Source organism: Kogia breviceps, chromosome 16 (genome assembly GCF_026419965.1).
Source record: "Kogia breviceps isolate mKogBre1 chromosome 16, mKogBre1 haplotype 1, whole genome shotgun sequence".
NCBI classification, from domain to species: domain Eukaryota; kingdom Metazoa; phylum Chordata; class Mammalia; order Artiodactyla; family Physeteridae; genus Kogia; species Kogia breviceps.
The window spans coordinates 7,823,059-7,847,234 of record NC_081325.1 but is presented as its reverse complement, the minus strand read 5'-3'; the positions used below and the strand labels follow the sequence as shown (position 1 = coordinate 7,847,234).

At 43.0% G+C, this 24,176-nt stretch overlaps 1 protein-coding gene and 1 long non-coding RNA gene across 12 annotated transcripts in view; both read right to left on the bottom strand.

Moving 5' to 3' along the window:
• MTUS2 (microtubule associated scaffold protein 2) overlaps positions 1-24,176 on the bottom strand; it is a 499,652-nt gene that overhangs the window by 48,566 nt on the left and 426,910 nt on the right. For 8 of the 11 annotated variants that reach the window (XM_059041785.2, XM_059041788.2, XM_067016452.1 and 5 more), the window contains one exon: positions 191-257. The exons of 2 other annotated variants lie outside the window; for them this stretch is intronic. In XM_059041785.2, coding sequence (XP_058897768.1) covers positions 191-257 — 67 coding nt within the window. Of the gene's footprint in view, positions 1-190; positions 258-10,089; positions 10,545-24,176 lie in introns of those variants that run through there. One more of the 11 variants, XM_059041791.2, reaches the window with a different exon arrangement.
• On the bottom strand, positions 2,077-3,273 carry LOC136792791 (uncharacterized). The gene is made up of 3 exons (XR_010837222.1): positions 3,167-3,273; positions 2,910-3,015; positions 2,077-2,268 (listed from the first exon to the last, which is right to left on the bottom strand). It is a non-coding gene; the product is annotated as an uncharacterized lncRNA (long non-coding RNA).

The following is a 24,176-nucleotide window of genomic DNA, read 5'->3' as shown; positions in this document are numbered from 1 at the left end:
AGACATTACATAGAAATCACAGCCCCCCGCAAGGCTACAAGAACCCACCACTGTACTGGGCATGATACTTTCCTTTTGTCCAGGCAGCTTTGCTCTGGTTATTACCTGAGACATAATTGCTTTTGTTATACATTCACAGAGAGCAGAAAAAGACACTCTTTACATTCCTCATTGTCAATGCCCTACTTACCAACTTCATCCCTGATGTTTGCAAGTTCGATTGACAGCTCTTTTTCTTTCACAAGGGCACTTTCATTCTGAAAAAACAAAATGGATACCGAGAGTCCCCTCGTTTTAGGCTAAATAAGCACTTTCACATGTTTAATTGATGAATCATATTAAGCAAATATTTATAAGTTGAGCCCTTAAGGAGATACTTTTCTCATTACATAAGCATATAAAACACGTACAAAGCCGAGTCTGACTCACTCGTTTGTATCCCATTCAAATCGCAAAGCTTGCCATGTAATATTAATAATACCCATGTTGTGCTTTTTGCACTCTGTAGACCTCAACCTACAGTAATTCTTTGCACGCCTACGTCCTACACATTAATCTACTGTTATATATTATGATATAGTTTTAATTATTGTCACTATTACGGGATTTTTGACCATGAAAATACCGTACTTCTCTGAGGGACAGATGCTTATTTTACCAGCTGTCCCCCTAAACTTACCCTTTTGTCCATACATGCACTGTTACCTACCTAATGAATAATGGGCAGAAAACCTAACATGTGACATTTCTCTTTGCAATAAGGCCAACACCTAAACTTAAGTTCCCAAGGTTTTTTGTTCCACTCTCTGCATCGGTAGAAGGAAGACGAAGAAAACTCACGCTCGAAGCGTTACTTACTGTAAAGAATGCCATTTGTCACTAAGTGATTACTTGGTCGTTTTCAAATCAAATACATACTATGACATAAAATAGACGACTTGAAGACATGAGTCAGCACCAATATTTACATTTGTTGTGATTTTTATTACTACTACAAATAACTAGGAAAGATGTGGTACATAAATTCTCTTCAAGTGACAGATGCCAAAAGTGCAGGCCCTCAAGGAAAGGCTCCTTCATTATGTAGAAGGTACTCCCAAAGCAAACCTTTCCAAAGAGGGAATTTTGGCTAAAATGGGTACCAAATATCTAGCACAGATATCCTCAGGGCCTCGTGAATGCTCTTTCTTTCTTAAACTTCCTTTGACTTCGATGTCAGCACCTCCGGACAACCTGTGCCGAGTGGGAACAGACAGCTGTCATGATCCTGTCTCTGTGTCTGCTGCGTTTAGAATCCGGTGACGTGTGTGCTACTTTGGCTTGATGGCAGGGTCTCAGGTTATCCAAAGGGTATTTGCTAAGCACTGTTAGAATTTCATGCCTAGGTAAAGCTCTACTTGCATAATAAGCTGAGAGCTAGTTTAGTCACAGGCATTAACAGTGATTAAGTCACGGTTCTCTTAAGACTAATGTAGCAGCCATACACTATCTGAGGGACAGTGGACCGCCCTCCCACTCATGGAGCCCCCTCCTCACCCCAGCCCATAGCATCCTTGCCTTCCCTGAATGTGAAGGCTGGAAATCACCCCTGAAAGTGTACACTCTCCTAATCACTACACGACACCGCCTCAAAGCCACGCCCACGGTATAGGGTCGTCCTGAGGGTTCAATAAATTACCGTGCGTGAAGCAGTTCGAACGGCGCCTGGCACTCACGAGCTCTATACAAGTGTTCGCTGTTACTACAACTCCGTTGTTTCCTTGGATTTTGTTTGCAACTGGATGACATCCTATAGATGCGCTTTGCCACGCTGAGTGCCTCCATGTGTTCAGAGTCGGCATATGTCTTGTTCTCTGCTTTTTTTGTTGTTTTTAAAGCACCTTCCTGGCTCTGTCTTGATTCTACTCTAAGTTCAAAGACTGGAGAACTCAGAACAGGCAAAGTGTCTAGTCAGACTGATCACAGGGATAGGTCCTTGGTCTAACAGCAGCGTAATACAGCCGGCTGACTTGTTACTAGAAATTAAGAAAACTTGGTATTCCCGAGAGGGTAAATTTCAGTACTTACCCCGAAATAATCTCAAACTAGTGAAAAAACTAACTTGTTTCTACTATCAAGAATAATTCTGAACACTCATATCCTCAATTTCCGAAGCACAGCCAGAGAATTGAAATATTGTCCTCATCGGTCCAGGAATAGCATCACCAAGTATTCAATCTTGGGCCGCTGAGGGTTGCAAAGACTTGGACGAGGTCAGGCAGGGACCGGCTAGAATGTAACAAAAAACAACAAACGGACTCTAATCTTTCACGCAAAGCCAACGTTCCCCTCAGCGCCTGCAGAAGCCCTGGGATGAAGCCCTGGGTGGATGTCCCCCGTGTGGAGGGATCCTGGGTGACAGCCAGCCACGGGAGAATCAGGCATTTGGGGACGGAGTGGCTTGAAGGTCCAGCGAGGAGGACAGGCCTCAGCTGGAGACGGTGATGATGCTGATGGAGATCTTCAGACTTGAGTCACTTAGATGAAAAGCCACCGCTGGCATCTGTGGCCAGGCCTGCCCACCCATCTTTGCTTTAGGAGAAACGTAAGTGAGAGAATGAGAGAGAAGACGCAAGAGAGGAAAGCGAAGAGGACGGGAAGGGAGAAGAGATGCAGGGGAAATAGGAGGGAAACCAGGGAGATGAGAGACCCTGCACCCTCTCCCTTTTGAGAAGCAGAGAGGAAGACGATCCGTGAAGACCCAGGCCCCCCTCACCCCCAACCTTCTGCAGGCACAGAGGACAAAACCAACTGATCTCAGGGTCATCAAATAGACAAAGACAAGCAACGAACCTGATGGCTAGAATGTCAAGGGAAATGAGCAAGCTTGGGTAAGGTCTGCTGATCACTACGTCAATATTAACACCAACCTCGACCAGACGCTTCCTAGATGCCAAGGCGCGGTGCTGGGTAAGCCCTTTTCCTCACTTACTCCCCCAAAGACTGTCAGGCAGGTCCTGGGTTTTATTTCCCATTCTGGAGGATGGAACCGGGGTTCTGTGGTTAGGTAACTGGCCAAGTAACCTGCACAAGCAGCCAGGAAGTGGCCAAGCAGGAGTTTTCACCCAGGCTCCCCTCTTTCTCAAACACTAACACAAAGAGTTGCTCCCCTCTGTCCCGTGTTTACCTAGCCCCAACACCAAACTGCACCCATCCTCAGCTTGGAGCCGAGCACTCATTACCACATAGCTTTCCACGTCTAACTGCAGGAGAGGCAGTGCCCCTCCCTGATGGCTGTTGCCTGGCTGCATTCACACCCCACCCGCCCCCCCTGCCCTCCCTGTGTTTGTCCTTGGTGCGGATTTGTCAGTTGCACTTCATTTCCATTCTAGCCTCCGTGTGGCGGTAACGTCTGATAGGGCAGCTACTGAGCTTTCCCTCAGCCAGCTTTCTGAGCCCTTTCCGAAGTGCGCCTCCTGAAGGCGCTGGCACGGCTCTGCTCGCGGAGGCCAGCCGGAGCAGTTTGGCTGCAGCCCTCCTTCCTTAAGTGCTTGACTTTGAAATGACAGCGACTCTTCTAATTTGTGAATGCTCTGCATCAATTACGTTACCTTTTGTTTTCTGCAGACCAAACCAGAATGACGTGATGCTGCCCTGCGACTGAAGCAATGAGCCAACAGCTAAGACTTCAGGGACACGCTGCTCCTTAGGCAAGAAAGGAACCTAAAGGGAATTTCCGCTCTCCACTCCCAGCCTCCGAGAGTCACCTTTCCAGCCACTGTGGCTCAACAGAGCCCAGCAGCCTTCCTGCCGGGCCCTGAGGTGCAGCTGCACACCGGGAGTGAGGCTGCCCCAAAGACCCCCTCCGAAGGGCTCTAAGGCACCATCCCCTCCCCTCTCCCACCCTAAGCCACGTCCCGAGTGACGATGCAGTGGGAGGTCTGAAATACAAGCAGGGCCTCCTCGAGGCCTCCGTGGCAGATCTCGGTGCTTCCCTACATGGGGAATGAGTGGAAAATTCCTCACTGGTGCCAAGCACATGAGCCCCTGCGTTCAGTCAGACGGGCTAAAAATAGAACTCAGTATTAGGCATCCAAACTATCCTAGTGATACAGTCCAGAGATTGCCAAGTCGAAGAAGGCCATTTCTCTAAAATTACTGTTTACTCTAGGACAGGCTTAACTCGACAGGGACACTTGGAGAACGTTCGTCTCGGCCCCTCACCAGCAGCTGTGTTTCTTAGCCGCCTCTTTTACGTTGTCACGCAGCTCTCCTCTGCAGTCCGAGTCCTCTAGTGTCTCTGGCGCGGCCCACTGCACGCACAGGTGGAATCCCAGAGGCGCTCTCCCCACGAAACGTCCGAGTCTCCCCTCCACCTCTTGCCCTAGCAGGTCTGCTGCAGTGAAGCCCGCATTTCTTCTTAGACGTGGCGCTGCCAACTCCGGAGAAACGCTGCCTTTGACCTTTCCGGGCGACAGAAGCCTGGCAAAGTGTACAACCTGCCCACCATCCCGTTAACTTCAAGCAACCGGATGTGCGGCCGAGCCCCAGGCAAGCCTGCCACACTCTGTTACCCTAACATGCTTGGTCAGTGGGGGGCTGTCTGTTCTGGGGGCTGGTGCGGCCCGTGTGACTGGCGGTGACAGGAAGTGAAAACGCCTATCTGTGTTATCATCATCCACGTGGCCTCACTTAGGCATCAGCCACCTAAGCCCCTCCCCCAATTAGAAATCGACAGGACAGCCTGGTTTTTATTAAAATTGAATAGATCTGTTTTGAATGATAATCAACACATAAAACGCTGCGTGAATCTGAGGTGCTTTCACGCCAACTGATCCAGAAACAGGAATGTACCCAACACAACACATATTTACTTAGTGTCTACTACGTGGCAGGCAGACATGCCAGGCAGGATACTTCTGCCTTCAAGAAGCTTAAGAATCTCCCAGAGAGTCAGTAAATAAAGAAGCAATTACAAAAAAACACAATGTGATACAACTCAACCAGGCAGGGCTGGCTTGGAGATTTCCTGAGACCAGGGGATGCGTAAGCAGGGGGCCCAGGAAGGGAGAACCCCAGGCAAAGGCCAGAAGGGCCATCGACACAAGACAGCACCTGGGGCTATTTCTGGGAACCTCTGTCACCCCCATCAGAGGGGCCCTTTCCCTTTTCTTGCCAAGTGTCTGCTTCTGGTCTCTGACTGTCCCTGAAAGAATGCTTGATCAGCTACAAGGGTACTGATGGCAACTTCATAAAATTCACTGTAGTTCTGAGTGTTTTCATCAGCTCCCTCTTCTCCATCTGATATATTTTTTTAAAGAGGGACATATGTATGTACATTTAAAAAAATATATATATATGTGTAAGCTTAAAGACTCCCAACTAATCTTTCCTCTCTTTTTAGCCTGCCCTGAAATCGGTGCAGATCAGGAAAATTCAATCATGTGAGCTGGGCCACTTTTTCCCAGGCTAAGCAAAAGAACCCTAATGAGAAGTGAAAAATTAAAATATCTACAGAATTCCGGTATTTGAGGAAACATCCAGATCCTTTTTATTATGAATTTTTGAAATCCTAAGTCATATACCTACACATGAAATTACAAAGAGGTTACGGGATTTTTGTCATTCTTCCCAGAAACAATATTGCTTCTCACTCATGAGTTCAGCGGAGGGTTTAATTCTACACGGTAGAACTTGTCTTAATAGGGAAACATTTTCTTTTGTATTTCAAAACAAACCAGCCACCAGGTGACATCAACAGAACACCTAAGTCTTCTTCTTTTCACCCTTTGTGAATACTGCATTCATTTTCAATATCAGTATTATTGTGAAGATTGGCCAGATTCATAATCTAGCTCTGTGGAAAATTCCTTCGGGAGGTGAACTGACCTTTTATTCATTTCAGTTATTATGGCTTTAAGGCAGCACTGATGCCATGCTTTGACTTAATCAATAAGTATTATTTCTTTCACATATAATTAACACAGCCCACTGTATTATATGTCTGCTTTTCTACTCAGAAATGAAATTTAATATAGCCTGATCAAAGGGAAAGCATCGTTCACATTTAATATTCTTAAAGACGTGTCAGTGTCTAGTCACGTGGAAAACGAGCAAAACCGTATCTGGTTTCAGAAGAAACTGAATTCTAAGACGCATCATTCCAGCCTGTGCCTTGTGCACGCCTGGGTGTTGGTGAGCACAAAACGTCTAGCTTACCTGAGAGGGGGGAGTCGATAGGGGGCATCAGAACCAACCTGGATTACCTAGGAACAGTTAGGAAGGACAGAGACTTGTGGGGCCCAAGGAGAAGAAATGTGAATCGAAAGAAGTAAGGCTGGAAAATTCTGGATCCCAGAGCAAGCAAAAGAAAGGAAAATTAGCCAGAACCATGATTTTTAATCCACTTACGTCTCACTGAAGAAGTCTCCTGACCTTTCTGGATTCTATGGTCTTTGAGTGACCTTCCCAAGTTTACTACTGTCCCATCACGCAGTGCATACCTGGGAGAAGCAGTGAGGTGCCTTCCCCCAACTCACACCTCTACCAAGAATTTAGAGCAAAGCTAAGTAAGATTCGCCTCTGAGATGATACGCAACACAGAAAAGGTTAGGGGAGAGATATGCCAAGTAACCCCTAAAGGGCAAGGACCGGACCTAAAGCAGTAAGACAAGAGCGGGTCGTAGAAATGGAAGCAAAGGGCGACCGGAAGAGGCGGTCACCAGGGCGAGTAACAACCACACGGCCTCCCGAGTGGTTTCAGGCTGGAGTGGGGGTGGGACGCGAGGCCGCTGGATGCCTAAGTAACACTCCCTCCCTCGTCGAAGCTTCTTGCGAGGCGAGACTCGGACTCGGAAAAGAAATCCCGTGTTTATCAGGCTTGTAAGCATTCAGCTGCTTGTCAGGCGTGTTACTCATTGTTGAAAAACAAGTTGGCATTCTAATTGTACGTCTACTTGATTTCTCTTAGTACCTCGGCGTTCCTAAGAACGGCCAACTCTGGGAGGTGTCTGCACGTGCAGAGCTGCCGGCTTGGGCCTGGACCGCACTGAGTGTCCGCTGGCGAACGGACTCTCGGGGGTGCATCCGGGTGTCCCCGGGGCCTTCCTGGGTCATTCCTTTCCCTTGCAAATACCTGTAGAGAATGAGTCTTTCTACAGACCGCCTCTCAAATCCCAAGATGCAGCCCTCCTTCTTCTTAACTCAAGTGAAAAAACCTGGGTCTGGTTTTCAGCCTAGAAAACATTTCCGCACATTCCCTGTGCGCTTCTGTGCCCCGACGTGGACTCTCATCTTCCACCAAAGTGGGCTAAAACATCTTCACCGCTGCACTCTTTGCTCAGAGGTACGGTCCTTCTCAAAACTCTACCCTGTTCCTCATCGTGCAAGTCATGATCCACTCTTTCTGAGAAACCCCGCCTTTGATCCCAGCACTGACTTCTCCTTTCACCGGATTCCAGAAACAGGTATGATCAGTACACCACATGACTTTCACTTAATGATACCCCAGTCTCATACTAATGGTTTAACTGCCCTGTATGTGTTACTGTTGCCTACCTCACTTGCAATTTCTCTGGAAAAGGTGGAAATACAACCAAACAAATAACTGGTAAACTCCACAGGACAGGCTGTGCCTTTTAAGAATTCTTTGCTAGTCCCCATAATAACTGGGCACAGAGCAAACGAGTAAGATATACCGTCAATGTGTTTACAGGTGTTTTTAACATTAAAATGCCTAGGCACGATCAGCTTTTAAAAACTATTTGTTCACTTAACAACTTTTTATGCATTTTATACTCTAGGTAAGACCCCTTACCTTCCTCCCCCCCCCCGCAATAAATTCATGTTAAAGAAGTATCTTAAGACTAACATTTCTTGGCCCCTCTCTGAACTGATGAGTTATCTACAGTTGTCTCCCCACTCTTTTCAAAACATCTTTAGCTGCACTATGATCAAACTGTTAAAGACATTTTTACTTCACAAAATAAAGTTTTCTATTTTGTATTACACAGAGTTTGGAAGAAATGTTTCTTTTCTTTTTTTATTGTTTATTAAAATGGGCTAAAGTAATCAGAAACAACTTCATCGACCATTTTATCAAGTCTCTTTCAAACCAGGTTGATGCTGGGATTGTCAGAGCTGATCAGCAAACTGAAGGATTTTATTGTGGGACTTAAAGAGTAAACTGATTTCCAGAGTTTGGAATGGAATCCCATAATATTGCTAGTAGACCATGCCTGGCCCAATAGGTAACTATTGCATAAACAAATGATTTTGGCATACTGCCTGTGAAGTCATGCTGAAAGGTGGGTAACTAAATAAAACAAGAAAATTTTTAATTAAAAAAGGAGAGCCCTCAATCCCTAAAATGAGCACCTATGAACCGCCAATGGGAACACCGTTCTAAAATATAGCAAAGAAACATCAAGAAATGTGGGTGTAAACTTAATGAGAAAGTTTGTAAATGCTGTGTAAGTTTTAAAGTTTTCATCAGGAAAGAATAATTTGCCTTAAGTTTGAAGTTTCAAAGCTAAAACATTTGCAAGTCACTTAAACATCGCACTGCGATGAAATAACATTTAATTATCTTCCTAACATCTCCCATTTAAAGACTCCCATTTAAAGGGATAATATTTTTCAACAACTGGATTTGAAACAGAAGAGGAGGATGGATTCACTTCAAAATATAGTTTCTCAAGAAAGACCTTTAATCAGCTTCTATTTCGAAAACTTTTGTACCAGAGCTTAGAAATATGAACATTATAATATTGTTGTACTTGTAGCAAATCCTTCCCTTTCATAATAATTACTGTTACAAGGGTTCCTTCAACACCTTTTGGTGACCATTTCTCTTGAAAAAAGGCCTTAATCACTTCCATGTTGGATTTGCAGATAACTGAGTGCAAATGTTGCATATTTCTATTTGTCAAAAGCACATAAATGTGTACATAAATATTTTAGTTCTTAGTCATGGTAGCAAAAGTCAATCCCACTGAGACAGTTATTTCTACTGGAAGAGAAGGACCAGGGGACTTGTAAGGTATCATTTTAACTTTCCTAGGTGGTACGTAACCCTACGTAACCCTCCTTGAGGTCAAGGTTCATAAACACAACTGATAACTAAGATGTTCCCAAGTGACCTCCTTGTAATGTGTTTTATATTAAGCCATTCATTTCCCTTCACCTGGTCACATACTATACCTCAAGCCATATAGCTGACGCCCATGAGTAGAAAGGAGGCAATTTCAACCTCTCGTTAAACTCCATTTCATGCATTTTCAGAAATCCAAATGTGTGTGATAATAAAATATACCACAGAGACAAGAGTGATATATTTTATTTTATATCACTACTAGAAATTCCTGCACATTTCTAATAGTGAAATTAAAAGCATATCTTAATCCCTCTGCAAGCTCACAGGCAAATGTCAAAAGCAAAGAAAGGCTTTGTGTTGGAATTGTCATACAATGCTTGTTCACACTCTGTTCTCCATTCCCTGGCTGTGAATTTTCCTTCCAGTGAAAACTGGAACACACCCTCAGGCTCTCCGGCTCCTTAGTTTTCACCTCTATGTTCTTCACCCCTACGTGAGGCAAACACGTATAGAGAGAGTAACTGGACAGGTGCTTGCTTCTCTGACCTTAAGAACAGAAATTACAAGGGTGGATGCTGTTTGTCAAAAAGAGCGGCAAACTTTCAAAGTTACCAGTTGGCCAAGGGAAACACGTCTAGCTAATCTAAATTCCCCACTGGACCGTCTTAGATTTCGCAGGTACATTAAAATGCAGTAAGAATATTCCAAGGATTTCTTGGCAGTTTGAATTTCAAGATGTTGGAGCAGAGCCCTCCTGTTTCAGGAGAATGCAACAGTTACATCTGAGGCTGCAGGAAGGCAATTATGTAAGGCACTGCAGAGTATGGGAGACCCTGGTGCTTCTGCCAACGCGGCTCCCGTTCAGCACCCGGGAGCCAGTCAGGGCGGCCTCCTGCTCACCCACAAGACAAGTGCACACACATGCCGGGGACAGGGACAGAGGCGCTGGCTCTGGCCTTCTCTCTGCCCTTTGGAAGGAGGAGGGGAGGGAGAGAGAGACAGGGAAGGCAAAGTACCGTCTTGTCCAGGCACTGAAGGCAGTTATAAGGCTTGCAGCAGCAGTGGCCCATCTCGGCAGGCTGGCTGGCAAGTGGACCTCCTTCATTCAGTGTGTCGGCGGGTAATCCCTAAGGCGAGGTGATGGCTCCAGCGAGAGGGGCGCGCCGCTGGGAGCTGTCACAACTTCCATGTGGTCCCCTCGGCTACCTTATTTCCCCTAATAACTTCAGGAATCCGGGAACCCGAGGAAGGAGAGGAGGAGGAGGAACGCAGGGCGGCCGCGTTAGGTTCCCCCTGCGGGGAGAGGGAGGGCGGGCCCAGGAAGGGAGGGGACAGTTGGAGGGAGGGTCACTTTGCCACTGGAATCCTCAGTGAGGCAAATCAATCGTCGCATAACAATCGAGCATTTACCGATGCCGCCTCCCGGAGGGGACAGCCGGCGCGCCGCTCCCAGCCCTCCCCCTCGCGCGGTGGCGCCCCGGCGCGCGACGCAGACACGCCTGGCGAGGACGCAGGAAACACAAAAGGGCTGGGTCTTCCAGGGATGCTTGGGCTGAGGACCACGGAGAGGACGGCGAGAGACGTGGCTCTGCTCAAATACTGGCTTTCTATTTCCCCGAGAAGCAAAGACGCTTATCAACGTGATGCATAATACACGGCCTTTCCTCCAAGTGACCCGCCTCTCAGGGCATCGTTGCCCGGGCGGAGGGGGCGGCGCGGAGGGGACCACCCATTACTCCTTTTCAAATCTGTGTGCCACGAACAGTTTTGCCTCATTGGAGGAAATCTTTATATTTGAAACACAATCGTGAAATCGCTTGTCTTATTTGACAGACCAAACCATTCAAGTGGCTTAAGTAATTAAAATTGGGGCGTGGGCGGCTATATCTCGTGGGCATATCAGCATAAAAGTCTTAGCGGACTAGATCTTTCTGGGCGATTTGGAATTTTTCAAAAAGTTCAAAATCAAAAAGGAACAGGGGTAGGAGCGAAGGGTTTTTTTTTTTTTTTTAATTTCAAAAGAGACGTGGTATTTAAAAATATGTTTGTGTAATCCTGAAAGTAAGAGATGCAAATATTTATGAAATTAACTTTATACTTCCTGATATCTCAGAGATCCTGAAATTTACTGTCTGCAGAAGTATACAATTACAGTTTTGCCCATTAAATTGGCCTACGACTGGAAGCAGACAATAGTTAAAATTAGATAATTTTACTAACTTGAGATTTTTCCAAGACGATTTTAATTAAGTAGCACAGGCGACTTAGATTTGCTTGTAGAGAGGTCAAGGATATTTGGTGATTAAATAACAACAGACCAGAATGTTTGTCCTAAACTTGAAAGAATAAACTCAAATCTTTCTTTGGCACTAACAGGTAAACTGGTATAATTCTTTAGGCTGTTTCTATTAAAATTTTAAATGTACATACACTTTGACCCAACAGATCGACTTTTATCTTACAGTAACACATACATACGAGAGTGTATGCATAAGGATATTCAGTTTAGCATCATTTGTAACAGCATAAAAATGGGAACACCCTCGATATCCAGCACCTTTCCAGTATATGGAAACTTGTATGAGAAATGAAGCAGAACTATACACACATATGCGTTTGTATATGTCTACAATAAATCTGTTGGAAAAAATCTCACCGTTCATCCAACAGCAGCTGACCCTTGGCAATGGAAAACAGGGGTGAGGGAGTGAATTTCCACTGTTTACCATCTTGCCAGAATGTATTACTTTTATTGTTTTCAGACAAAGCGTATCAGGGGAAGGCAGTGACCGCTGCCTGGGCTCTTTGATGTCAGGCGGTGCACAGGTGGTGCCTCCTCTCACACAGGCCCCGCCCTCTCTGGCAGTGAACTCAGGCAGACCTCCCAGGGAGACAAGAGCTGACAGGACCCTGAGCTTCAACCTGGGCGGAGAGCTGTTGCTGGAGCTTTTGACACCTTGGGAGAAAAACGTGCTATTGCAAGAAGCGATGCCTTGGTACACCCATGTTCATAGCAGCACTGATCACAAGCCAAGACACTTGGGAAGCAACCCAAGCGTCCATCGATGGATGAATGGATAAACAAAATGTACCCATCCGTACAACGCAATATCATTCTGCCTTAAAAGGGAAGGAAATCCTGTCACATGCTACAACGGATGAACCTTGAAGACCTTGCGCTACGTGAAATAAGCCAGTCACAAAAAGACAAATACGGTATGATCCTACTTACATGAGGTCCCTAGAGTTGTCGAATACCTAGAGACAGAAAGTAGAATGGTGGTTGCCAGGGGCTGTGGGGAAGGCAGAAATGGGGAGATACTTAATGGGGACAGAGCTTCAGTTTTGCAAGACGGGAAGAGTTCTAGAGGCTGGTTACACCATAATGTGACTGCACTGAAAGGTACTGAACTGCACACTTAAATGGCTGAAGTGGTAAATGTTATGTCATGTGCATTTTACGACAGACAAAGAAGTGGTGGCGTGCATTCCCCTGGGGGTAGGCGGTCCTTGCACAGTAAGTTTCTGATCAAGTGAAGACAGATCAAAGCCTCTCTTGTGGGTGGGGCAGCAGGACAGGGAGGCTCTAAGAAGCTGGCCGTCTCAGTGCTGTGTGCAGGCGGCTTTCTTCGGGCAGAATTGTTTTTCTGCACCTGAGGACACAGTTTCCTTCTAAATTGGGCTTTAGATTGCACCGTCCTAGAAAATGACTGCTTGTTCTTTTTTTTTTTTTTTAATTTATTTTTTTGGTGGTACACGGGCCTCTCACTGCTGTGGCCTCTCCCTTTGCGGAGCACAGGCTCCGGACGCACAGGCTCAGCGGCCATGGCTCACGGGCTCAGTCGCTCCGCGGCATGTGGGATCTTCCCAGACCAGGGCACGAACCCGTGTCCCCTGCATCCGCAGGCGGATTCTCAACCACTGCACCACCAGGGAAGCCCTGACTGCTTGTTCTTGTGCGAGGTCTGAGCACGCTTGCTCCCCTGCTGCCCACAGGAGAGAGGGTGAGAGGCGAGGCTGCCCAAAGAAAGATGGATTCAGCTTCTCTTCCTGCGCCCAGAGGGTGCCAAGGGGCCCGGGACTGGCTGTGCTCAAATCGCACACATGGTGAGATCTCAGAGCAAACAACCCACATTTTGAGAAATGTACCAGTGTCCTAGAGTTACGCCATCGTTATTTTGTCAGTGAAAAAACTTCAAATGTCCTCAAAAACAGGGGGATAAATATGAAGGACCTTCATATACCCATTTCCAGTTTCAACAGTTACCAAGATTTTGGCACATTTGTTACATCTATCCCTTTCTTATTTTTTTTCATATGTCCATCACCCAGATTCAGCAATTATCAAGATTTGAAACTTTATTTTCACCTGTCCCTTTTATTTCTTTCTTTTTTTTTTGTTAAAGTATTTTAGAGTCAAGCCCTACATATTTTAGTATGCATTGCTGAAAATTCTGAGCATTTTAACATAATCACAATGCCGTTAAAACCCCGAACAAAATTGACAATATATCCTTGGCATCTAACACTCAGTCTGTAACAACATTACCCTGGCTTCTCTGAAACAAAATTATTTAACAGTTGGTTTTCTTGACCCAAACTAGGTTCACATATTACATTAGGTGTTAAGTCTCCTAGGCCTCTTTTATCAACCAGTAGGGCCCACCGTCCCCTTCCTGTCTCCCTGCCGCCACCGATTTGTTCAGAAACTGGGTTGGTTGGCTTATAGAACGTCCCACACTCTGGACTTGCCTCTTTGCTTCCTTGTATTGTCATTTCCCCTGTTCCTACAACCCTGTAAATAAAATTTCGTTCTTGAGGCTGGATGAGATTCGAGGTTGAATGTACCTGGGCAACAGTACCTTGGATGTGAGGCTGGGGGCCTGACCCTGCAACCCACTGGGAAGCACACAGTGACTGGGGGTTCCATCGTCAGTGATGCTACAGGGAATCAGATGTGATGGCTTCCTCTCTTCCATTATACAGCTCCCCATCACCAGCTCATCTAATGCTTTCCTTAATGGTTATTACCTGAATCGATTATTTCATTAGGAGTTACAACATGGTGTTCTGACTCTATCATCCTTTTGCATTTCTTGGCTAGAATTTTTATATAAGAAAAGAAGTTTTCTTCATCAACTAGGGAGATTTCAATTCCCAGCAATACAGGTTGTACAGGAAAGATGGGATAAATGCTCACTCCTTTCCCTTTAAGTGCCAATTTTCTGAATAAAGACTTAGGGTTGTAATGGTACCCAATGAGGTCATCTGCTTTCTCTCATGTCTTCCAAACATCATTATAAATTCATGGTTTTATGTTAATATACACAATGTGTTTTAATCGATTGCATTTATTACCCTTTTTAGATGCTCAGTTTATCTCATCTCTGCCCAATGGGGGCACCTTCTCAGTGGCCTCTGTGTCTTTTTGACACAACTCACTCGTCTCCCTTTCTTGCTTTCTGACACAACACAGTACCTTAGGCTCACCTGGGATGTTTCCTGTTACAGATCTGGGACCAGCCAACCCTCCCCCCTCCAGGTGCCTGGTTCCTTCTAGTTGGGGATGGGATTTACACATCACAAATCCCGTGCTGTTTGTTGTCTTTTGAGGGCCACCTGTTTGGGCTGAGATTTCCCTTGAAGAAAGTGGTCCTTCCCTCAGACAAAACGTCCTTGGAAGATGTCATGAAGAAATCAGGATGGGGCCTTAGGATGGAATGAGACAGTAACAGCTCCTTCTCTTGGGGCCTTTAGATGAGAAAAAGTGCTCAATGAAACTCACTTTGAGGGAGATCAACTGGCCTATACAACATGCCCAAGCTAAGGGCCGGCATAGGAATTTTCTAAAGAGTCCCCCAAATGCATGGATATCTGAAGAAAAGGCTGAACTTCTTAAAGGAGTATAGAATGGGGGATTAGACTATTGTAATTTAGCACAAAGGAAGCTGTGACCTCGCAGCCTGATGAAACCTGGGACATTTTAGTTCCTGATATTTAAAAAAAGTTTGGGATGTGTTTTATTCCTGGTATATTTTTTTTTTTGCGTGGGAGTAGGAACAAACATTCAGAAAAGGTATAGGAAGGTCTACTGGGATACCTCTTCAGAGAAAACCTCATAAACACGCGATGTTTTGGAGCGATAAATAATGATGAACATTAACTGATCATTAGTAGATGCCAGGCACCGTGCTTAGGGCTTGCATGCAGACAGTTCACGAAACCCTCACAGAGCAATGTGAAATAAGCCCTATTATCATCTGCATTTTGCAGATGAGAAAAATGAGGCTCAGAGATCGTACATCCTGCCATGCATACGTCAAGCGAGGAGAAGATGGAGTGGGGTCCTGGACTCAGATCTGACTGAAAAGCTATGTCTTTACCACCGTGCTTTTCTCTGTAAGGCCTACATAATTATAAGTTTGTGTTATAATCTGGAGAAGGGATGTGAGTATATAAAAATATAAAAGAAATTCTAACATATTTATGAAATTGCCCCACATTTTCAGAATCTGGAGCAAGAGCCTCTACTGTAGTGCTTTGTTTTTTTTTAAGGTACATTTACAAACCAATGTACAAATAACTTTGAACTGACACAGCAGAAACGTTGGGCATAAGTCAATGTTAAAATAGTCAGTTTTATTATTCCTGTTTCTCTGTCTTCCTTGAACTTGGAGTTCCTGACCTCTGCCCCAGCCCCAATCCCTCACCAGACCCCAGGCTGCCTCGGCTCAAACCCGACTGCCCTGTCCCATCAGGGCCACTTCACCTCCTCTGCCTGATCCTTCCACTGGCGTGAATTTTCTCCTTCTCTCTGGTTTCATGTCATTGTGTGTACTTGCTCTCGCTCATGACATTCTGTTCCATGTAATCCTAACTGTTTACATCTGTCTTCCCCCAAATCTCACGCCCCCTTGCTGTGCCTCCCTCAGTTCACAGCCACAGCACCAGCAGTCTGCCTTGGGACTAGGTCTCCGTGACCACTGCCTCAAGTGACGCGGGAAGGACCTCGCAGGAGTGGAACTCGCTGACGGTGGCTTCCTGGCAGAAGCGTTTTGTTGTTTCGTGCAGTTTGTCAGCCATGGGCCATTTGCAGGAGGTCAGCGGGATCAAAACTGTATGTCTGTCTCACTACTTATTTCAGAAGAAAAACCATGAAAAACGATCATGAAAGAGCCTCTTACAGACTGTCAAGGCAACCATCTGTTTATTTTGGTTCCACCGTCCGTGCCTCTCCTGTTTCCATGCATCTAAAATATGAGCTGGAGCTCTTGCACTGGATTTTAGCAAAGGGGATTGCCAGGAAAATATGCATAGCTTTTACCAAACACAATCCATCTAGAGAATTTAATGAGGTGAGAATGGGCTGGAAAATGTGAAACAGAAATTTTGAAACTGGAAGTAATTGATGGTTATGATCATTTGCACGCAGACAATAGGTGCTCTCAGACACCTTTGATGTAATAACCAGGATCTAGAATATTAAGGGTATCAAAACAAAAGAAACAAATGACATATATACTATTCTGTTCTTAGATACTTGTCAAAAGAGCCGTCACTTTTCTGTAATACCCAAGTAGGAAGGCTGCTATTTAGGTATGACAATCTTTTTTGTTTTTAATCTGTTAGTCTTTGACAGTACCTTTATTTTTTTCCCTTTAAGTCGGTGGCTAGGATGACTGCAGGAGAGGTATATCCTCCTTAAGTTTCTGCATTATATTCAGAAGGGCTGCCTACTCTTGTAAGAGACGTGAAATTCAAAATGACCTTTACTTGCTGGATAAATAGGCTGGACGAGACTGGATAACTGATAGAATCAGATACAGAGATGGGCAACAGTTGGCAAAGCTGCAAAGTGCATCTGTCTATTTGACATACATTAGATAAGAAGGACAGTCACTGCAGACCACAAGCTGAATACCAATTCGCAATGTGACTGACTGGCCATTATAAAGAAAGGGTGAAAGGACTTGGATACTGGAATGGTGTCTGTGACCAATCTACGTGTCTATCCAAGTGCCCTAGCCCTTCTTACTATACCATGATGAAGCAGTAGCCTCTCCAAGAACAGACGGGATCACTGCAGGAACGGGAATGATGTGTAACTCACTGAACTCGGCATATGGCTTCTTACTTTTGTTGAGACTAGTCCCCAGCACCTCAGCTGGGTGAAGCTTCTCCCAGAAACCTCTACTCTTCCTTTGTAGCACCTCTCACCATGGCAATCAAACAGTTCTCTGACCTGTCTGTTTGCCTTCCTGTCACCAGCTCCGTGAGAGCCTCTAAGGACATGACAGCATCCTTACCACTCAGCACAGCACCAGGCACACAGTAAGTACCGGTACATGTTGAATAAATACCGTAAACGTTGAGCAGACTCATCCTAGTTGAAGTTGAAGAACTTCAGGACATAGATACGTGCTAATGGGGAACAACACGGCTGTTGCTCTAATGTTTGGTGGGAGGCGTTTACGACCCCTGCAGAACATTAATCCTCAGGCCCAACTGCACAGACATCGTCAAGCAAAGACAGAGAAACCGCTCTGACATCTGCCTGGACCTGTCTTTCGATTTGCAGCTCTGAAGAAGTACAAGACATTAAGGGTGCCACTGTGCGTTATCTTTACTACCTAAGCGTGGGAGAGAGCTGACTCACTCTCCCAACCGCTCTACTATTTTCCTCTTTCTCTTTTTCCACTGATGAGAAGACCCTGGACATTTATCTGTGTGGGTCTGTCACTAAAAGCTATCAGCAATGCTCACTCTAGATTGCCACATGGCCTCCAATCAATGGCTCCATAGCTTCTACTCTACATCATATGCCCAGATTCCCAAATATGCTACCACTTCAGGGAAGGAAATGGTAGGTGCCTCACAACTACTGATTACACCTGATGTTTGCAAAAAGTCTGCGCTTGCAGTGAAGGTGACCACAATTCTTTGAAAATAATATAAGGAACTCTAATCCTACATATAGTCCCGCAGCGAATCCTGTCAGCTCTCCCTGAAAAATAGACAAAGAATCTGACCACCTCTTACACCTCTGCTATTGATTGAATTTTGAAATGGAAGAAAAAGACAGTGATCTCAAAAGTGAAGATTAAATTACAAAGTGCTCATAGAAAGATAAATTAGAATGGACTTGAGGACACAGGGAGGGGGAAGGGTAAGCTGAGACAAAGTGGGAGAGTGGCATGGACATATATACACTACTAAATATAAAACAGATAGCTAGTGGGAAGCAGCCACACAGCACAGGGAGATCAGCTCGGTGCTTTGTGACCACCTAGAGGGGTGGGATAGGGAGGGTGGGAGGGAGACACAAGAGGGAGGAGATATGGGGATGTATGTATACGTACAGCTGATTCACTTCGTTATAAAGCAGAAACAAACACACCACTGTAAAGCAATTATACTCCAATAAAGATGTTTAAAAAAAACCCCAACATACTGTAAGAAAGCTTTTCAGAGAATTGAATCTTCATTTTGAAAAGACCCACTGGGTACCTGGGAAAAGTAGCCCAGATTTAAACAACGCTAAGATGTTTAACTTCTACTAAGTCTGTTAGAATTTAGGGATTAGAATAAAAATCAAGATCTCTAGGCAAAAAGATCACCTAATTACAAGGGCAGAAATGTTAGATATTCAAAGTAAGACAACAATGGAGCAGTATTTAAAGATGAACAAAGAACAACTTAATGAAAGAACATATAAAACAAGGACTTTCTAAAAAATCAAGCTCTCCAAGTATCAAGGCTATAGAGAAGGTTTAAAACACAAGGTCATAGGGAATTTTGTACCTATGAGTCTTTCTGAAGGAATAGCCTAGAGTTTGTGTGTCATTCAACTGAGAGATGACTGGGAAATTTTCATCAAAAGGACTGATGTAAGGATTTATGCACAGAATTGTAGATCTAAGACAAAACCAAATGTGAGTACGAGGATGGAAGACTAATGTACAAATGCTACATGTCGTGACAACTAAAAAGAAATCATGCAACCAAAAAACTAGCAGGAAAGAAAACTAGGAAGAGGAAAACTAGAAAATAGGAAGAGGATAGGAAGAGGATAAAGAAAGTAAGTTAAGCTCCTTGGCTGCTGTGAAGGCAATAAGTAGGAGTTAAAAGATACAATTAAAAACTGGCAAACCAGATGGTCAAAGGTTAGATAAGAAAACAGGGGACTGGGAACACTCAAAAAGGTGTAAGCGTAAAGGTAACCACTAAAATAAAAATAAAATGTTCCTAAATTCCATTCTTTAACATTAAAGAGCAAAGAATATAGAGCTTTAGAAAAAGAAACACATCAATAGAACATAAGAGATATAATTATAAAACATTATGATAGAATTGAGACCAAACATATCAGTCATATCAATGCGTGTAATGGGCTAATTTCACCAATTATAAGAAAAAGATTCTCAATTCAGCTCACAATGTAAGACCGAACTATATGGTATATTCATGTGATATATAAAACAAAATGATTCAGCAAGGCAAAATATAAATGGATGGATAAAGGTATTCCAGGAAAATGAAAACAATAAGAGAGCAGAAGTAGCAATCTTGATATCTAACAAATAAGAATTCAAGCCTAAAAGTGTTAAACACGGCAAAGAAGGGCACCTTCTAATGCTAAAAGCCAAATTTATAATGAAAATAAAATACTTATGAATATCTATGCTCCAAATAACAAAGTAACCAACTTTATGAAGCAGATTTACCATTCTCAGTTCAAGACAGATCAAGTGGATAAACAAACAAAGCAGAGCAGAATCAATTAGGTAGGTCTTTTGGATATATACTGAACTTTATATTTTGATAATGTAAGTAAATATATCTTTTGTCAAGAGCCTTTGAACCATGCATAAACACTGATCATAAAGAAACATCAGTAATTTCCATCAATTAGAAATATTACAAACAATACTCTGATCACAGTGCAATAAAAGTAGAGATTATTAAGCAATGAAATGAAAAGATAAATCATTAATCAAAACTAAAAACAGGGCTTCCCTGGTGGTGCAGTGGTTGAGAGTCCGCCTGCCGATGCAGGGGACACGGGTTTGTGCCCCGGTCTGGGAAGATCCCACATGCCACGGAGCGGCTAGGCCCGTAAGCCATGGCCGCTGAGCCTCCGCGTCTGGAGCCTGTGCTCCGCAACGGGAGAGGTCACAACAGTGAGAGGCCCGTGTACTGCAAAAAACAAACAAACAAACAAACAAACAAAAAAAACAAAAAAAACCCAATCCCATTAAACAACTCTTGGGTGAAAGAGAAAATACAAACTGAAATTTTTTAAAGTTTTAAAAACCACTAAAAACAAACTACCAAACCCCTAACACATGGGATACATTTAAAGCAGTTATGAGAGGACAACTCATAGCTGGAAATGCTTTCATAAGTGAAAAATGAAAGGATGCAAATAAATGACTAAATGACTTATATACCTAGCTGAAAAAACTGGAAAACAACAACAAAGTAAACCAAAACAAAGCACTGGGAATGAAAGAGTAAAGGCAAAAGCAGAAATGAATGAAGTAGAGAATAGGAAAGCAGTAGATTTAATTGAAAGAAGTTAACGAAATTGCAAGCCACTAGCTAACTTGAGCAAGGAAAAAGAGAGAATGTACAAACAAAATAAGAAATGACAAAAAGAAAACAGAAACAAGAATTAAAAGTTGTAACAGGCCTCCATACAAATACATTTGAAATGCTTTATTAAATGGATAATTTTCTAAAGAAATATAGATAACTAAAATTGAGCCCATCAGAAAAAGCTTAAACAGAGCAAATTTCCACAGAGGATACAGAGAAAATTATTAAAGAACTACCACACACACAAAAACACCAGGCCCAGATATTTTCACCATGGTCTTCTATCAAACCTTCAAAGATCTGACTGTTCCGGTGTTCTATAAATTGATCTAGAGCACTGAAGATTGTGGCAGGTAGAATAATGCCTCCCTTTGCCAGAAAGATGTCTATGTCAGAATCCCCAGAACTTATGACTATGTCATGCTCCATGGCAAGGAGGAATTAAAGTTGCAGGCAGAATTAAGGTTGCTTATCAGCTGACCTTAAAATAGGGAGATTATCCTGGATTATCCAGGAGACCCAAAGTAATCACAGGCACTTCTAAAGGTGGGAGAGGGAGGTAGGAGAGTCAATGTCGGAGAAACGTGATAAAAGAAAAACCATTGCTGGCTCTGAAGGTGGAAGGAGACCATGAACTGAGGATCAGAGGCAGCCTCTAGAAGCTGGTACAGGCAAGAAAGTGGATTTTCCTTTAGAACCCCCAGAAATGAATGCAGCCTACATTCAATCTTAGCTCAGGGGGACCCACTCTGGACTTCTGACTTTTACAACAGTTAGATAACAAACCTGTGTTATTTTAAAGCACTAAGTTTGTAGTGATTTGTTACAGCAGCAAATAGAAAACTAGCTCAAAATACTGATGCAAAAATAAAGGAAAATTTCCTAATTCCTTTAATAAATTGAGTATTTTGATACCTAAACTTGATGAAGACTCCAAAGAAAGTAGAAAAAAAACTTGCTGATCATTGTCACTCATGAATATTGACACAAAAGGACTGAAAAAAATATTAGCAAACAGAATCCAATAGCATATAAAGAAAATAATACACCATGACCAGTTGAGATTTATTCCAATAATTTAAGGTCATTTCAATATTAGGAAATCAATATTGATAGATCAAAGGGAAAAAATATAATTATCTCCACAGATGCTGAAAGAAGCCTTGGACAAAAATTCAATACCCATTCCAGTTAACAGCACTCAAGAAAATAGGAATTGAAGGACACTTTCTTGACATGATAAAACATCTTAACATGATGAAAAATATTAGTTCTAAAACTATTATTTTACTTAATATGGAAACACTAGAAGAATTTCCAGTCAAATCAGGAGCAAGGCAAGGGTACTAATTATCTCCACAACTATTCAATACTATACTAGCAGTATTAGCCAATGTAATTTGAAAAGAAAAATTAATTACAGACAAAAGATTTGGTAAAGAATCTCTATCTTTGGTAAAACTATCTCTATCTTTACATGATACAATAGTATAACCAGAAAGCTCTAGAAAATAAGTGGTCAATGATAAAACTGACTCAAATGGTACAAAAATTCAGTAAGGTAGTCAGATATAAAATTAAGAGACAAAAGACAATATCCTTCATATACACAAACAATAGCTAGAGAAATAACAGAAGAGAAACCCCAACTTACAATAGCAACTAACAATAAATATGTAGGAATAAGCCTATCAAAAATCGGCAAAACCTACATGGAAAAACTTGAAATTATTCCGGAAAGACACAAAAATAGACTTAGACAAACAGAAAATATCTCATACTCTTGGGAGGATGACTCAGCATCCTAAAGATGTCAGTTCTCACTAAGTTAACTGATAAATATAATGTAATCCCATTAAAATACCAACAAGCCTTTGTTTTATGGACTTGAAAACATTGACACTAATGTTTATGTGGCAAAACAAACATGCAAGAATATTCAGGAAGATACCAAAAATGAAAAACTATGTAGGGGGACTAGATCCATCAGACATTAAGACATACTACAAAGCCTCTACAATTAAAACAGTGTGGCACTGGCATATAAATAGACCAATGACAAGTGGAATACAATAGAAAGTCCAGAAATAGACCTAAAGACATATGGAAATTTAGTGTATGATAAAGCTGACATCTCAAATCTCTGGGATACATATAGACTTTTTAATAAGTGGTGCTGCGTAGCCATTTGTTAAAAGATAAAATTAGATCTACACCTCACACCATACCCATACCTGATCCAAAAGGAACAGGGATCTAAATTTAAAAGTAAAACCACATGAGCACTGAAAAAACTGAAACAAAAACATTGTAGATTCCTCTTTAATGCTAGTATGGGAAAGACTTCCTGAATATGACTAAAAATAGAGGCAATAAAAAACTAATAAGTTTGACAGTATAAAATTTTTTATACATTTGGATGATATAAACTACCACTGACACAGTCAAAAGATAACTGACCAACTAGGTGAAAGATCTGCAGCATTTACCACAGATAAAGGGCTAATGTTCCTAATATATAAAGAACTCTTCAAAATGGCAGAATCAAGGACCAAATACCCAACAGTCAAATGGGAAATCAATAATTTACAGAATAAGTAATAATATGCCTCACACATATGAAAATTGTTCCCAGTTTCTCATAATTAGAGTAATGCAAACTAAAACACTGAAATGCCATCTCTTACCTCTTGGATTGGCTGAAACTGAAAAAGCATGGCAGCAAATTTGATTGACAAGGCTTTGGGACACACTCTCATACACTGCAAACTGGTGCAACTCTTCTTTAGGGGAATTTGGCAAAAATCTGACAAAACTATGTGTGTTCTTTTCTTTTTTTTGCGGTACGCGGGCCTCTCACTGTTGTAGCCTCTCCTGTTGCGGAGCACAGGCTCCAGATGCGGAGGCTCAGCAGCCATGGCTCACAGGACCAGCCGCTCCACGGCATGTGGGATCCTCCCGGACCAGGACATGAACCCATGTCCCCTGCATCGGCAGGCGGACTCTCAACCACTGCACCACCAGGGAAGCCCTATGTGTGTTCTTTTTTAACCTAGTAATTGCACATCTAAGATTTTGTACCTTAAGAATACATCTCTAACAAGGCACAAAGTTGTTCATTATAGCATTGTTTGTAGTTGAAAATATTTAAAAACAACCTAAATGCCCATAGATAGGAAAGTGGTCCAATAAATTATGGTACATTCACATGTATGGAGTACAATGCAGTTTTTAAAAGAAAAAAATAAAAGAATCAAGAAGATTTATATGAATTTATCCGGAATGAGTTCCAGAATATATTGTTAAGTGAAAAAAAAAAAAGCAAACGAATATCTAAACTGCAGTACGCTACCTTCCAGGTAAGAAAGAACATAAGGAAATAAACACGTATGTCTTCTTTTGTAACAAGAAGGATAGACCAGAAATGAATCCACCACCACAAGAGGGTTGGTGGGAATGAAGTATAAAGGATGAGGGACGGGAATGGGTTGGGAGGGACAAAGGA